General features: G+C 30.5%; 1 protein-coding gene across 1 annotated transcript in view; it reads left to right on the top strand.

The window, feature by feature from the left end:
• The first annotated feature begins 3,363 nt into the window (after positions 1 to 3,363).
• The window catches only part of LOC148313165 (tryptophan 2,3-dioxygenase-like), a 30,376-nt gene continuing 15,893 nt past the window's right edge, over positions 3,364 to 17,846 (top strand). Inside the window, exons 1-3 of the mRNA XM_088266982.1 lie at positions 3,364 to 3,579; positions 14,179 to 14,339; positions 16,533 to 16,666. Coding sequence (XP_088123108.1) covers positions 3,563 to 3,579; positions 14,179 to 14,339; positions 16,533 to 16,666 — 312 coding nt within the window. The 5' untranslated portion in view covers positions 3,364 to 3,562. The remainder of the gene's footprint in view (positions 3,580 to 14,178; positions 14,340 to 16,532; positions 16,667 to 17,846) is intronic.

Genomic DNA, 17,846 nt, shown 5'->3' with positions numbered 1-17,846 from the left:
AAAAATATTTTGACGGTTAGGCAAAGGAGCTTTACCGGTTTTGAAGCTAACTTTGGTTAGCTCCTTTGCCTAACCGTCAAAATATTTTGAATTTTGTTAAGTAGATAGTGTTTTAGTATTAATCGGTCTCGATTAAGAAGCGGTTAGCTTCGAAACCGGATGATATAATAATAAAATATTTATGGTGATTTTAAAACAAAGTTTATTTTAATTATAAAAAATAAATGTTTCATATAGTAGTATCCATTAAAACTTCGTTGAGAGTATATTGTTTTATTCGCTAGATTTTGTTCCGCATTTTCACATACCTACTATGTAATTTCAGTGCTGCCATCTATCTGTTAAAATCTTAATATATATTTTTAGCATTAATATATATTTTTGCATTTTGACATCTCAACATAGATGAATATGAATATGAGTGTCGGGTTGTGGTCCCGTGGTTAGTGTCGCGGACTCTTAAGTCAGAGTTTCTCAGTTCGAACCCACTCTACCACAATTTGAAACCTATTTAAAAAAATGTTTCTATAATAATCTATCAGGCTCACAGAAATAGTATGAAAAACTAACTAACTAACCATCTCGTCGCTTCCCCGCAGGGGTAGGCACAGAGAATAGAACGCCACACCACTCTGTCTTTGCAAACATTCTTCGCCTCTTCCACATTCATGCATCTCCTCATACATACTCGCCGATTGTTACGACTCCTAACCTGACCACTTTCAAGTATTTGGCATACCTGATCGTGCCATGTTTTTCTCGGTCTTCCTCTGCTCTTTTTTCCACTTACATTCGCCTCATAAATTTGTTTTACCGTTCTTTCATCACTCATTCGTTCTACATGTCCAAACCATCTCAACACACATTTCTTAATTTTATCGATACTGCTTATCTCAGCTTTGCATTCCTTCCTTATTTCACTATTCGTACATCTATCATACATCGTTTTGTCGCACATTCTTCTGAGAGATCGCATTTTTAGAACTCCTACATATATCATTGATGTAATCATGACGACGTAAGTATGAGTTCACTAGAGTCATCTATGAGTGGATTTGGAAAGCTTTGTTTAGCAGAGAACCTTCATTTGGATGTATGCAAGATCCTAACAGGATTCATTTACATACTTGTGAAACGCCTGAAAAATTATTTGTATTTTTTATAAAGCATATAATTTACCAATAATTTTATTCAAAACATTTGAGTGTGTCCAAATACTACAGGGTTTACTAATCTGGGTTTGTTCACATGGATTTTTTTAATTAATTTTTGTATTTAAAAAAAAACTAAAATAGGATTTAAAGTTGCATATGAACTGATGTGAGATTCCATTCGTATGTTGGTTGAAATTTTGACAGATAGTGCTGATTAAAAATATTGTAATTGCTTTGCTATTCATATGTCGAAGTACATACATATATTTGGTACAAAATATTTGTGATAATTTCTACGTTATCAATTTTCATGAAAATGTTTAATTTAATACAAATTAATAATATCATGTTTGTTTTATTTATAATTATTCATTTGAGCGAAACCGATGATAGTTACAAAGATACTTAGACGGGTATTCTCAATATTTCAATAATTAAATGATGGTGTGACATTAATTCAACTAAATATATATTTTTTGACATCTCATCAATTAGATTATTTACTATAATCCTGAAAATATCATTTCAATGGTGATGAAATCTACATTAGTACAAAATTAATTAACAATTTTTTTATATTATTTTTTGACATCTCATTATAGATGAAGAAGAATATGAAAGTCTGGACATTTACACGGCTTACGACTTTAATAGGCTGGTTTAAGTGATCACTTCACACACGTGTAACATTCATCTATTCTACCCATAATTGACAACCACACTACCGAAATTCTTGAAACTTCTAGATAACTTGATCAAACTCGAAACACAAAGCTTGAATTTACATTTAGTTTTATGACAATGAAACTATTTTTGTGAATTTGAAATTCGCCAACGAGAGGTCATAATTACGACGAGTGTAGCGTTCCATCCTCTCTGCCTGCCCTGAAGGGAAACCGCGTGATGGTAGTTGCAGTACTCATAGAAAGGCGTAGTTACGAAGAGAAAATCAGTTTTTGTTTGGTATTCTATGATTAGATGATATCAAAAACAATTTTAAAACAGTAATATCAACAAAACTTTCAGAAAATTCAATCAGCCAAAACAAGACCAAAGAGTTAAAACTTGAGTTTAAAAAAAAAATTACGAGAAAATTGAAAAATAATAATTTTATTTTCCATGATTTCGAAAAAAAAAACATGTTTAGTTAATCGCTTCCCCACTCTGTCTTTGCAAACATTCTTCGCCTCTTCGACGTTCATGCATCTCCTCATACATTCCCGCCAATTGTTTCGACTCCTAACCTGACCACTTTACATACATATTTGGCATACCTGATCGTGCTTAGTTTTTTCGGTCTTCCTCTGCTCCTTTTTCCAATTACATTCGCTTTATAAATTTGTTTTACCAAACCATCTCAACACACCTTTGTTAATTCCATACATATATTTTGTAAGGAATAACCCGCAAAACCTCTGTTTTTTAAAGACTTGTCTGCAGGTAAGACATTAATGATAGGAAAGGTAGATGTGAAAAATACATCACAAACACCCAGACCAATTGAAAACAAATGTTTCTTGAATTTATTTTGCAATTGGCGGGAATCAAACCTAGGGCTCTAATTTATCAGTCGAGCGTCTTCTCAACTCCGCCACGGCGCCGGCGCTTGTCATGAAGGATGTACTGCAGCTAAGAAAGATTTTTATCGTTGATTGGTGTCAGGATCATAAATTTCCATTAATTTTCCCGACTTAAATTGATGATGCTTGACTGGAGGCCTAAAACAGGATGCAGAAGCGTCGGTAGGCCCCAGACAAGATGGTCCGATGACATTGCGGAAGAGATCGGCCTGCACTGGAAGAGAGTCTGTATAGAACTGTGGATGTCCAAGAGGGAGGTCTTTGTTCAATACTGGACACAATAAGAAGGCTGAACTAATGTAAAAGTTGTGGTCCCGTGGTTACTATCGCGGATTCTAAAGTTAGAGTTTCTCGGTTTGAACCCACTCTACCACAATCTGATACCTATTTCTAATAATGAGCCGCTTAGGCTCACAGAAATAGTATGAGATTGAAATATTTGTGTTTATAATAAAAACACAGCTATTTCTCTATTTAAAAAATAAATTAGATACGTGAGGGTCACGAAACTCTAGGTGGCACTGCAAATAAAAAAATATAAAAAAATGTTGAGAAGCTCTGGCATGTAGATTAGAAAATCGAATCCCGCTAATAGCTAGTGTGGATATAAATACGTATATTTTACATTCAGTCCAACTTAGGATCAACTGCTGAACGTACGCGGGCATGCATAAGGCTTCTCCAGACGTATAAATTACTCGTGTTACTAAGGACCATTATCGCGTACGGCCACCAGTTCGGTAGTTCGTCCACGCTCGCGTGAAAAGTGCTCGAATTCGGGAAGGCGAGAGATATTTAAAATTTGATTTTTCTAATTTGGACTATAGTATGGCGTGCCCAATGAGGTGAGTTTTGAATAAAAATTATCGCTTTGAATCGTCATGAATAAAGTAAAAATATGTACATACATTGTGTCTAAAACCCGTGAGAAAAACATAGAAATATTTGTTCTGTTAGTTATTATTTATTTTTTATTAGAATTTATCCTTAATTTAAGTCCTTATTACATTCGTATACCTAACGCGTTTTTCCAAATAACCATTTTGATTAAAAAAATCATATAATAAAAAAAGTCGTGGTATTAGAAATTCTAATTTCAATTCAAATAAATTTTAAAGTATGTAATTAAAAAAAAAGTGAAATACGATTTTCCGTTTATGACGATTAAAAATTATTATATATGTATTTCAAAAAAGGAAAAATATGTATGTTTTTATTATTTACATAAATATTTCAATTTCATACTATATATGAAGCGGCTCATTATTAGAAATAGGTATCAAATCGTGGTAGAGTGGGTTCGAACCGAGAAACTCTGACTCAAAAGTCCGCGACACTAACCACGGGACCACAACCTGACACATTTGATTATCGGATAGGGCTAGCATGATATTGTTTTCTCAGTATTTCATTTCTTATTTTAATAATTCATTTTTATATTCGTAAAAAAGTCTCGTCAATTTAATAAGAAACAAAAATATTATTTTGCATTTTAAATCAAACAATCACCATATATGTATATGTATATATATATATATATATGTATATATATATATATATATATATATATACATATATATATATATATATATATATATATATATATATATATATATATATATATATATATATATATATATATATATATATATATATATATATATATATATATATATATATATATATATATATATATATATATATATATATATATATATATATATATTAAAGATTTTCACAAAAATCGGATCGGAAAATCTAATACCATATAAATTATTTTATATTAAAAAAAGATATTCCGAGAAAATACAGGATTATTAATTTGTATTGCGAAATAGTTTTTTTCTTCTTCATGTAAACTGCCTTTATGGCAAATGTCTGTCAGGGATCCAAAATGAATGAACTGAACAAATGCTTTATGGAAAGATGTTTCGCTCACTCCTTTCAACAACATATAGGATAAATCGTCAATTTTAAGTTGTTTTCGGAATGCCCAGAAAATGTACTATATCCCAGCAAAAGCGGGATATTTTTAACCTAATATTTACCTGCTACAGGGCAGAAAGTCTTGTTTTTGCATTTTGAAGAAAAGGTATTGTTTAATTATTTTTTTTAAATACACAAAATATTTTTCAAATGGAAAAATAAACATTCAGGTTTTACCTAAAAAGATCCGTTGCACAGTAAAAAGTTCAATAAGTGGCATGATATTTATTTTTAATACATGTTATTATATTTTTAAACTTTTAAAACGATCTTCTGAAAAATCAATTTTTCTTTTATATATGACGTTATTGAAAGGAGTGGGCGATTTGTGTTAGTGGTTAGTTATATTTTCTCATTTGTTCCCTTTAAACATGCTTCTTACTTTATGTTTTTTCATATGCGTATTTAATATACCCATCATTGTTTTATATTTTACATTTTGACCAGTGTTTGTTTATTTATGTACTTAAAAAAATATAACATTGTTTTAAATCACTTTAAATATTTTATTATAACTTAATTATATTGTCTACCGGTTAGCTTCGAAACCAATAGACATTATAATTAAGGTATAATAAAATATTTATAGTGATTTTAACAGTGTTATATTTTAATTATAAAATGGAATCACAACGTTATTGCTTCAAATATAAATTATAATATTTTTTAAACTTTGTTAACCTTAATACCAAAGTTAGTAATGGAGATAACTCTCCGGGAATATTATAAATGTAACTTATGTATGTAATAATAAATAAAAAATAAAATATTTTCCATCAATCTTTTGAGATAAAATATATGCTGAATTTGAAATATTTCTATAGGCTACAGCCGACAAATTAACCCCAATTCTAGCGCTAAGATAGACAGGAAGAACTGATCCTTTTGAATTTAAAAAAAGTATTATTTTTTTACATCTCATAAAAGATGGAGAAGAATATGGAAGCCTGGGCATTTACGGGGCTGACGACTGTCATAGGCTGGTTTAAGTGATCACTTTACACACGTGTAACTTTCAACAATTCTACCCATTATTGACAACCACATTTTTTCCAGACTTCCATATTCTTCTTCATCTTTGATGAGATGTCAAAAAATAATATGAAGATAACTCCTGTTAATGGAGATAATCCAGATTTTGTGAACTAGTATTTGGACACACTCAAAATGTTGTTAATATAAAGTATGTACGTAAGGAATGTGCAAAAATTGTCATCTTTTAAAACTTTTGAAAGAAGTCATGCTCTACGCATGTATGATAAACATAAGTATTTAATATCTTGTTTATTGATTGTCACGTTGCGTTGTGCACAGGGGTTCTGTAACCGTGGCTAGAAACGAGGAGGTGTCGGGTATCGAACCGGTGATACTTCTCTCGTAGTCAATGAACCGAACTGATCGCAGGGATCGCTTACATACATTGGCGCGCTGTGCTTCAAAAGTGAAAGCTTTTAATAAATAATTAAAGAAAAATAAATTAATAAAACTTCATATTATTTTTTGACATCTCATCAATAGATGTCTCTAGTGAAATTCTAGTGATTCAAGAAAAATGTTTGGTTCATATTTATGTAGAACTTCCAAGAATTTGAGTAGTGTGGTTGTCAATAATGGTAGAATTGGTGAATGTTACACGTGTGTAAAGTGATCACTAAAACCAGCCTATGACGGTCGTCAGCCCCGTAAATGCCCAGACTTCCATATTATTCTTCATCTTTTATTAGATATCAAAAAATAATGTGAAAATAACTCCTGTAATTGGAGATAATCCAGATTTTGTGAACAAGTATTTGGACACACTCAAAATGTTGTGAATAAAACTTCAATGCATACCAACGACTGGACAAAGTGGATATTAAGTTGATTTTATTTTATTTGTTTTATTATCTTAACACAATAAATTGGCACAATGGCTTTCATGATTCCGTAGCTGAAAATGTCACGGTATGAAAATTCAATAAAAAAAAACATTAATTGTTTCGGCAGTCACTTTGTGGTGATATCTATCTATTTTTACTTACATTTTGAGTGTATCAAAATCCTTGTTGAAAAATCTGGGGTTTCCACTTATTTTTACATTTTGACAACATAGATGAAGAAGAATATAGATGTCTGGGTATTATAGAGCTTACGACCTGTGCTAGGCTGGTTTTAAGTTGTTTTAAGTTTTAAGTGATCAATTTATACACCTTCCCTACATGCAATTAATGATTATGATAACACTGCGTCACTACGATGCAGTGCCCTATGCAACATTGGTTGCGGATAAGGGTTAAAATAAAAAAAAATAAGAACATTCACTTTCCTACCTATAATTGAATACCTCATTGTTAAAAATTTTGGAACTTCTACATATATATGTAGAAGTTCCAAAATCATAAATCTTAAGACGGTTTATGTGTAAATACCGTGACTTCAATATTCCTCTTCATCTATGTTGAGATGTCACAATGTATCTATTTTTAATTCATATTTCACTCGGGAAATGCCAATAGCTTACAAAGTGCAATTAAAAATGAAAATTGATCTGTATTCTTTTATTTTCAATTGTATTTAATTCAGTTTGTTGTCACATCTCGACTAAGTATTTTTTTAATTCGTTACATTTATGCCCTTTTAAGTAAATTAATGTGCATTATTTAAGTGCAACTTTATAAGAAACTGTAATATTTTAATGCAATATGATCGTGAGCCAATAATATATTTTCCTAACTTATTCAATAATGCATTTAATATATAAAATACTAAGAAATATGTAAATACTATGCTAAGATAATATTTATTAAACAAAGCTTATAATTGCACTCATCCGACTAAAAAGATATCTGAAAAATAAAAGCTTTCTCAATCCAACATAGATGGCTGTTGTGAACTCATATGTACTGTTTCCAATAGGTATAAGTAATAGGTAAAAAGTCTTCCTATTTCGAAGTGGCAATAGTTATTTAAATTAAAATTTTCGATCAAATGCCGTTGATAGGAATCATCGCCATATTTCGATTTCTTAGTTTTTCTTTTTTTGTCGGGAACTTGCGCATATGCGGTATATATGAACTTACATATCATCAGTTTCTTAATTAAGATTGTTCTTTAATTATAATTATCGTATTTAATAAAACGTTTTTAATAACATTTGATAAACTCTGATCTCCTTGAAAACCAGATTGAGCTTGTCGCAGTTATTTCCCGAAATAATTGTTCCATTAATTTTTTTAATTAAATTTAAATTGAAATTAATACATTTAAATAAAGTATACATAGGCATTATGCCCATGTAAAATAGGTAGATGCATGTGAAGAGATGATGTGAAAGAAGAAAATATTGTTTACAGAGACAGATTGCTCTCTCAGCTTACCCCTACGGTAAGCGGCGTGATAGTACTTAAGTTAGTTGGTATTTTTTTTTAAAAGTATTAATTAAATCAAATATCGACAAATTAAAAAAAATAACGTTTAAACTTTAAGCGTTTATTTAAAAATAGACGAATTTAATAATAACAGCAAACATAACAAAAGCTCTCCTGTTTTTTGTAAACTTTATGCAAACGCAGATACGACATTTAGTTACGTTATTTTAGTAATCTATCCAGAATGTCACAGTTGCGCAGTGCGCTAACTACATGTCATTTATAACGTTACATACATGTTACATACGGGTTATTCTAATGTAATCACGATTATTCTAATATTAAAAATTATCATGATAGTTTGTAATATTACATTGGCATCAAATAAATTTACATTAAAATTACATATTGAGTAAACAAACACACAAAACGTCTCTTTTATCCTTCACATATAAATTAATTATATGTAATTATGTTTTCGTAAAACAAAATCATTATCAGATGTTCATTTGTTTTATTTTAACTAATTTGAAATAAATAGAAATACCTGCAATAAATATAAAAAATACTTTCTTATAACCTCGCGAATTTAATTTGGTTTTTATTTTAAAGTTATTTCATCTACTTTGTAAAAAAACAATATTTTTTTTTTGCTTTATATTTTGTTTGTATATTTATACCTGTATATATATTATAATATATTCTGTGACTCTTATGTGATAGTCGACATCAGGGGACCTGACATGACACGAACAGAAGAAACCACCCTTCACGAAGCTTTAAAAAGCCATTCAAATATATAAACATGTGTTTCAAGTTTTATCTAAATATGTAAAAAAAAAGTTTTAAAGTATGTAACAGTATTTGTCACAAGTGGGACATCCAATTTATTAGTTTGTGTATTAAATATGAAATCAAACACTTATTTTTTGAGTCTACCAAGTTGTATTTTATTGTTAAAAAAACACATAAAAATCTATTTTGTGACAAACATTTCGTCAAGTTATGGTATTTTCAAACTTATACTTGACATTCGTTTGAAAATGCCATAGTTAGGCGAAACAATTGTCACAAAATTGATTTTTAAGTGTTTTTTTTCAACATTAAAATTAGTAGACTCAAAAAATCAGTGTTTGATTTAACATTTAATACATAAATTAAAATGGAGTTCTACAAATTAAACGCCAAATCAATAAATAACAATTTATTAGTATTCACCATAATACTTAATAAACGTGTTTATTTATTATTAATTGGCGATATATAAATGCGTAATTCAATTTATACAAAATGTATCATCCAATGACTTTATGTCATCATTTGCATAAATTATGTTTTAAGTATTAACTAACATATGAACGTAGTTTTGCAATTTCAATCGTTAGCATTATAAATTTTATGCTAACCGTGGTAAATAATATACATATATGTATATGTATATATATATATATATATATATATATATATATATATATATATATATATATATATATATATATATATATATATATATATATATATATATATATATATATATATATATATATATATATATATATATATATATATATATATATATATATATATAAATATATAAATATATATATATATATATATATATATATATATATATATATATATATATATATATATATATATATATATATATATATATATATATATAAATATATTATGTAAATAAATAAATCATCTTCATTTATTTTCAAACGAATTAATTGATAATTTATTATTAGATTAAAACCAATATTTTTAGCTTTTCCACTTTTTTATTTGACCAGCGACCGGGTTTCGTCGTTACCGACATCATCAGACTGGTAACGACAGATCGGTAACGACGAAACCCGGTCGCTGGTCAAATAAAAAAGTGGAAAAGCTAAAAATATTGGTTTTAATCTAATAATAAATTAAAAATGCAATTCCATCACGAAGTGTCAGTGGATAATATAAATCTATTTGAATTAATTGATAATTAATAATATCGCAATTATTTAATTCATTAGTTACTGTGTCAAGTGAGAATGTGCAGTTCCATCAAATGAATAATTACTAAGTAAATAATAATTCTACGAGAATATATTATCCATTTGCAAAAGAATTATATTATTTGATATGAATATTATTCTGCAATTTATTTCTCTCATATTAGGTACAAATAAGATTACGCAGATTTTAAAAATCAATTGGGTATTTTTTGTAAAAAAATACAGAACCTTACATATGTTATATTCCAAGTATTGTCCATAGCATTCCACAACTTTTCCCATCATTTTATTAGCATACGTACATATACAGCGTCGGAAAAATGATCCATCTTTTGAAGTTATCCACGAATTGACCAAATTTCTGGTATCTACATCTCATAAGAAAAAACTCTCTTTTTTGGAGAGGCTCAGCGCAACTAAAATTATAAAATTGTATCTTAATACAGAAATGTATAGAAATTATATTAAATCGTGTAAAACAATGTAACTATATTAAATACTAAACAATGTAACTATATTAAATACTAAAAAAAAACTCGACACTAGCTAGAACACTCAAAAAGGGTGAAAAGCCATTAAAAAGAAGAAGAAACACTTGAAAAAAATTACATACGTTATTAAATGTCGAAATGAGGGTTTTTTTCATTTAGTGATAGTTGTTTGAAAAAACATACGAAAACCTCATTTTGGTAGGTGTAATTATATCAGACGACATAATGACGTCAGTGTATGATTGAAACCCCTTTCGAGTCCACGTCGGGAGATGTTAGCAATGTGACAATATTAAATATACCATGTCAATAGACAGTGACATCCAGACGTCCTATAAAATGTCACGTTTTTAGTCCAAAATCTATGAATTTAGTAGGTGTAATGATATCAGACGACATTGTTATGGCGTCAGTATAGGATTGACATATCGCTCACTCCTTTCAAGAACGTCATAAATCAAAAATCGTATATTTTCAGTTGTGTATATTTTCGGAACCTCAAAAAAATGTTCTATATCCCAGCAAAAAAGGTATATTTTTAACTTAATATATACCCGCTACAGAAAGTGTTGTTTTTGCATTTTGAAGGAAAGGTATTGTTTTATTATTTTTTTAAATATACTAAATATTTTTCAAATGGAGAAAAACTTCGGGTTTTACCTAAAATGATCTGTTGCACAGTAAAAAGTTCAGTAAGTGGCTTGATATTTATTTTTAAAACATTTTATTATATTTTTAAACTTTAAAAACGTTCTCCTGAAAAATCAAGTATTTTGATTTATGACGTTCTTGAAAGGAGTGATCGATATGTGCCATGTGCATGTCGGGACATTCACCTATAAACAATAACACAGTGATATCCGGACGTCCCAGAAAATATCAGATATTTATAGCTATGAATTTAATTTATAAGTGAGTTGCGACCAATTTTATATGAAAAATCTTGAAAGGTGAAAATAGAGACGTAAATTTTTTTCCTCTCACTTGACGTGGTTTTTAATGATTTTGAAAGTCTTGAAAAATTATGAAAATTGAAAACCAATTTGTACAAAGTCCTCTTTCATCCTACTTAAATTTTCATTTTTTTCTGCTAAATCTGCCCCGTTCCTTGAAAACTTCCGCTATTTGACCCGTTACCGGGTTTTATGTTAATCGCTATATTTTAAAATTTAAACCGTATTTTAATAAAATTACTACATCTTTATGTTTCACAATTATTAATTTTTTTCCATGTTTAAATGAAATCAATAAAAAAATATATTTGTGTATTGTTGAAAACGTTGAAAAAATATGTTAAATGGGACCTGAAAGGCTTTGAAAGATATGAAAATCTCTAAATAAATGTTATTTTCGAAGTACTGCGTATTTTAATTCATAGTTACATTTGAGGTAACAAACATGTTTACTGTCCACATTTTAATATGATTTAATTAATGCAGATCGAATATTTTGTATATTCCATAATGTCAGTTAATGATTATTATTTTTGTTGATTTTTTGTTTCCATCTCTATCTCCTCTTATATCCTTTATTTATTGTTATTACAATGTATTTTGTTTGTTAGAAAACTTTGTGTTCTTAAAAAAAGTATTCACTATTAAACTGGGCAGCAAAATTCACAAATTCACTATTAAACTGGGCAACAAAATTCACTATTAAACTGGGCAAAAAAAAATCACTATTAAACTGGGCAACAAAATTTCACTAATTGTATGTTTACATTAGAGTTAAGGGGATATTCGGTAATACAGAATTCATTGCACTGGAGACCACCGGAAAGGTGTTCACGTCCGATTTTTAAATGTATGTTATTTTGGATATTTTCTTATTTTTTAGAATATACGAGTAAAAAGACTTTTTAAAAACTTTCACTAACTCTTTTTTTTCCAAAACCATATAATTATTTCGAATAAAACTTATTTTTTCAGTGCAAAAACGGTGTTTTAAGGATAAAATCAATTACGTAAAATGTTACCAGGATTTAGAAAAAAATAAGTTGCGACTTGACGAATACTGGGCCTTACCCAGCATTAAAGCAAAGAAACGCGAAAAGCTTAGCAATTTGGATAAAAGAAATGTGGAAGTCCTCACCGAAACGTTACATTTCTATTATAAATGATTTAAAGTAATCAGGAATTCTAGCTTGTAAAATTGTTATGTTTTGGTGCGATTTAATGATTTCATATTGGTTTAACACAGGATTTGTCGCAATTTTAATTAAGATTTCGATAGGATACAAGTAAATAGAACAGATTTGCATGTAAAGGATTTTTTAGTGCAATATTGGAAATGTAACTTGTCGATAAGGACCTCCAAAAGTAAGAGTAGATTTATCGAATATAAGAGTAGCTATACCTAATATCGCTGAAATTTGTAAAAGTCGACTAGCTCAGGTGTCACATTAAATAAATTCCACCGCAAAAAGATTCATTGGAGTATTAATGTTTTATATTATTTATTGATTCTGCATTAACTTTGTGGAATGATATGATTATTTTATTAAAATTAAACACTTGAATATACCGCTTTAATGAGTTTTATTTTTATTTACGACTAGTTTCGAAAACGACAGCTGTTTTCATCTTCTGGTACAAATTAAAACAATACCAGAATTAATTTGTACCAGAAGATGAAAACATCTGTCGTTTTCGAAACTAGTCGTAAATAAAAATAAAACTCATTAAAGTGGTATATTCAAGTGTTTAATTTTAATAAAATATTGATGTTTTTATGTATTTTTTAAATATATCGCTATACCTTTTTGGTCACACTATTCCGACATTGTCTACTCTCGTCTACAGTGACCCTATTGATTCCGTTTTTAGAGTAAACTATGTGTTGTAGTAGTATTTGCGGAAAGTATTACGCCAGGAACTACCCTTGACACGACTGTAGGCAGCACGAGTGGTGTCAGGCTTCCGTTGACCGGTCATCGACCCGAACTAGCATACATGCTGATAAACATACACCACTAGTCTAGCGTTACATATTACATAAGTAATATAGGCGTACATTTAGTAGGAGAAAAATCCGAAGACATTCCCAATAAAGCAAACTTAAGTGCCATGTAACTGGTTCCTATTTTTAATAAATACTTTTGATGAAGTTGCACGTTTTTAATTGCGTAGTCCGCCAGACGAATGTTTAGTCATTAAGGGTTAAAAATAATAATAATAATAAAACCCTTATCCGCACCCAAATGGTGCATAGGGCACTGCGTCATATAACGCAGTGTTATCTTGATCGTTTTTACACATGAAGGAAAGGTGATCAGCCCTCCGCTTCAGGTACCAGTCCAGGGTAATATTGAATAAATATTACAGTGGAAAATCACTTATATTTATTTGAAAACCCCTGGAAATTGAACCCGGGACCTAAAGAACGGTAGCCGAGCGTGCTGACCATTACACTACGGAGGCAGACAAAGGGTTAATACTTGAAATTGCTAATTTTATCGATAATGCCCCGCCTTATCGGGCCCGGCTTATCAAGCCCCGGCTTGCATTCTTTACTTTTATAACCATTCGAACATCTATCATACATTGTTTTGTCGTATATTTGTCTAATAGAAAGCCAATAAAAAAATATTTATTTATCTAAAATGACTTTTGTTTTAGGGATGAAAGGATTATCACTGGGTGTGAGGGTGGGAAAGAGAAGGGGATGCTGTACGCAGAGTACCTGCAGCTAGACAGGGTCCTGAACGCGCAGAGGATGCTGTCTGCAAGATCAAACAGGCCAGTGCACGACGAGCATCTCTTCATAGTCACACATCAAGGTGAAAATATAACAATTCCCAACTTTTACTGTATATTACACAGGCTAACACATATTATGCTGCCCGCGATTTCCTGCAAAATCCAAAATAGCCCTCAGAATTTGTTTATCTATTTTTTGAGATATGCTATATGTTATAACTATTACTAGATTTAAAATAATAATAAACCCTTATCCGCACCCCAATGGTGCATAGGGCACTGCGTCATATAAACGCAGTGTTGTCTTGATCGTTCACACATGAAGGAAAGGTGATCAGCCCTCCGCTTCAGGTACCAGTCCAGGGTAATATTGAATAAATATTAGAGTGAAAAAATCACTTATATTTATTTTACCCCCCTTGGGAATCGAACCCGGGACCTCCAGAACGGTAGCCGAGCGTGCTGACCATTACACTACGGAGGCGGACAAGGCGGATTTAAAAAAATACACGGATAAAAGTATTTATTAACAGGAAAACATACATTTTAAGTATTTATTGCAAAATTTACATACGTTAGTCACTTATCACTAAAAAATCCGTTTTTATGACTTCCTAGCATGGAGTTTAGTAGGCTAGTTTTGCTGAAGGCTCCAACGGTAGTCGGCCATCATATGGATATCCCATCATCCTTGATATCGATCTTCCATAGTTTATCATTTAGTCCTGATGAAATCTTTAACCCCTGCTCTTCACTAAAATCACCCAAGTTTTCTGGAAAGCGATTTAGGTGGCTGTGGAGGTGTGAACTTTTATGCTCATGTTACAACCGAGAATTTTGAAAGCATAATTTTCACTAATTTATTCTTTGTTTCATGATTCCCAAGAAAATATTGTACTACTTGAACCAATGAACACCGAGATTCAGCCTCGTTCATTGATGTGGTAAATTGTGGTTCTTCAACGCGTTTTTTGAGGACCATTAAATATACCAGCTTTTAGTTTTTCCGTGCTAATCTCAGGAAATTACTTTCCATTCCGATTTAAAGCATTCATAAATTTCTTCATCAGCCTCAACATAATATGCAAAGGCGAAAGTAATATTTTTCTCTCGTAACCAAAGCTTCGTTAATTACGTTTTTTTTCCTTGAATCATGACATCTCTTGATGGTCAATTTCTGTTAATCCAGTATTTATTGGTCAGGTTGATTCAGGTATGATTCCAGGTATATATTTTGATAGTTAAATTAGAATTTGAGTAGGAAATTTCTATTTTAGGCGTTAAATATATATTTATTCTTTATTTTTAGCTTGTATCAGAACAAAAATCAATAAACCTGTATCTCAAAAACTAGAGCTGATAGACAAAATCTGGTGGCATTTTTGAAAAAAAGAGTCAGCACATTGAAAACATTAACCATCAGTTGTTAAATTTCCGGCACCATTTTTTTTTTAATTTTTTTGGCCAGTGTAATCAATTCTTTGTAGTCAGTTTTTGCTTACTAGTTTCTGTCTTTTGTCCGCCTCCGCAGTGTAATGGTCAGCACGCTCGGCTACCGTTCTGGAGGTCCCGGGGGGTCAAATAAATAAGTGATTTTTCATTCTAATATTTAATCAATATTACCCCAGACCAATAGTACAATAATCAATAGTAATAGTGGAGCGAAGGGCTGCTAACATTTCCTTCATTTGTTAACTATCAATATAACCACTGCTTTTAAATGATGCAGTGCCCTATGGACCATTGGGGTGCAGATAAGAATTCTAAGTGAAGTGAAGAAGTTTCCGCCTTTACCCGAATTACTTTTACCCGAATGTCTTTTCGTGAGAGCAATCATGATATCAGCATTCAACACTACACCCATAGCACTTTTTACACTCTTACACTACTACTACTACCATCACGCTGTCTCCCTGCTGGGGTAGTCAGAGATGATGGAACGTCACACTCCTCTGTCATGACACACACTCTTAGCTTCCTTCACATTCATATTTTTTAATTTTATTTTTTATTACCTAACGTCCAAGTGACTCTGAAATCTAGCTACGGCTTATGCAACACCGCTTATCATGACCCTACTCAGGCTTCAACTTTTTAAGTTTCATAGCCTATGCCTACTCGTGAGTGGATTTACTCTTTATGTTTAAAGTTACTATAATTTCATGTAATTCATGAGTGAAAATTCTAGGCAAAACACATCCATACAACTAGGCATACATACATATCCTCTCTGCTCATCTCAAGTTGGATAGTTATCTTCTTCTTTCTTCCAGCGTACGAGTTATGGTTCAAACAAATTATATTCGAATTGGACTCCATCAGAGACCTGTTTGATGTGGAAGTCTTGGACGAGAGCCATACAATGGAAGTACTCAAGAGACTTAATAGAATTGTGCTTATTTTGAAGGTAAGATTTTGTATTTTACACCAATAAAATTAATTGAAAATATAAATTCTATTATTATTGGCTTATGACCTCTATGGGCTTATGCCTATAGAGCTCCCGGGTTCGCCAGGGCGTGAAAACAAATATGTGACTCCGATTTTAATTATTTAATATTACCTGAAACGCAGGACCTTGCCTTCATGTGATAAACGACCAAACAAATATTGCGTCCATTTGATGCAGTGCTCTTTGCACAGTTCGCTCACTCCTTTCAAGAACGTCATAAATCAAAAATCGTCAATATTCAGTTGTGCATGTTTTCAGAATGCCCAAAAAATGTACTAAATCCCAGCAAAAGAGAGATATTTTTTACTTAATATTTACCCGCTACAGTACAGAAAATGTTGTTTTTCCATTTTGAACAAAAGGTATTGTTTAATTATTTTTTTAAATATACTTAATAATTTTCAATTGGGGAAAAAACCTTCAGGTTTTACCTAAAAAGATCTGTTGCACAGTAAAAATTTCAATAAGTGGCTTAATATTTATTTTTAATACATTGCATTATATTTTAAATCTTTAAAAACGTTCTCCCGAGAAATCAAGTTTTTTGATTAAGACGTTCTTGAAAGGAGTGAGCGAGTTGTGTACATTTTTATCATCCTACAAAGTTATTGAGTAATGGATTACGTTGTGGACAATTTCTTCTTGCACCCTTTACGTTAGGGGGAGTACTTTATGTTTGTAGGCAATGTACATTGTACCCACAATAATGTAAACTTCGCTAATTTCTCGCCCTGCTGCCTGACTTTGTATAATCCTTTAGGTTTACTGCAAACTTAGGGTAGGAATTATCCTTACCAATAAACAGAACAACTACGACGTAATCCTTTTACAATTTCATAAGAAAAACTCTTGTCTCACGAATGATAAATTTATAAAACTATATCCAGAATTACACTTAAAAATTAAAGAATTAAATGTAATATTCTTTAAAATCGATGATTTTTCTTTTTGAAGTTAATGATATTCATCGAGCCATAACTTTAGAAATAAAAATAATGGGTTTTTGACGATTTTCTAATTTTATATGCAATTTTTAGATCCTATTTTATGATATAGGTATGCTATGTTTCGATGCCCTTGTATTTGGTGAAGTATATTTGTTTTTGTTGTATACAATATTGTTTAAACATTGCGA

This window comes from Brachycentrus maculatus, unplaced genomic scaffold, assembly GCF_059751285.1.
Source record: "Brachycentrus maculatus isolate JH-2025_06_01 unplaced genomic scaffold, ASM5975128v1 h1tg000017l, whole genome shotgun sequence".
In the NCBI taxonomy this organism is placed as follows: domain Eukaryota; kingdom Metazoa; phylum Arthropoda; class Insecta; order Trichoptera; family Brachycentridae; genus Brachycentrus; species Brachycentrus maculatus.
The sequence above is the reverse complement of the archived record's forward strand: the minus strand, read 5'-3'. Positions and strand labels throughout refer to the sequence as shown.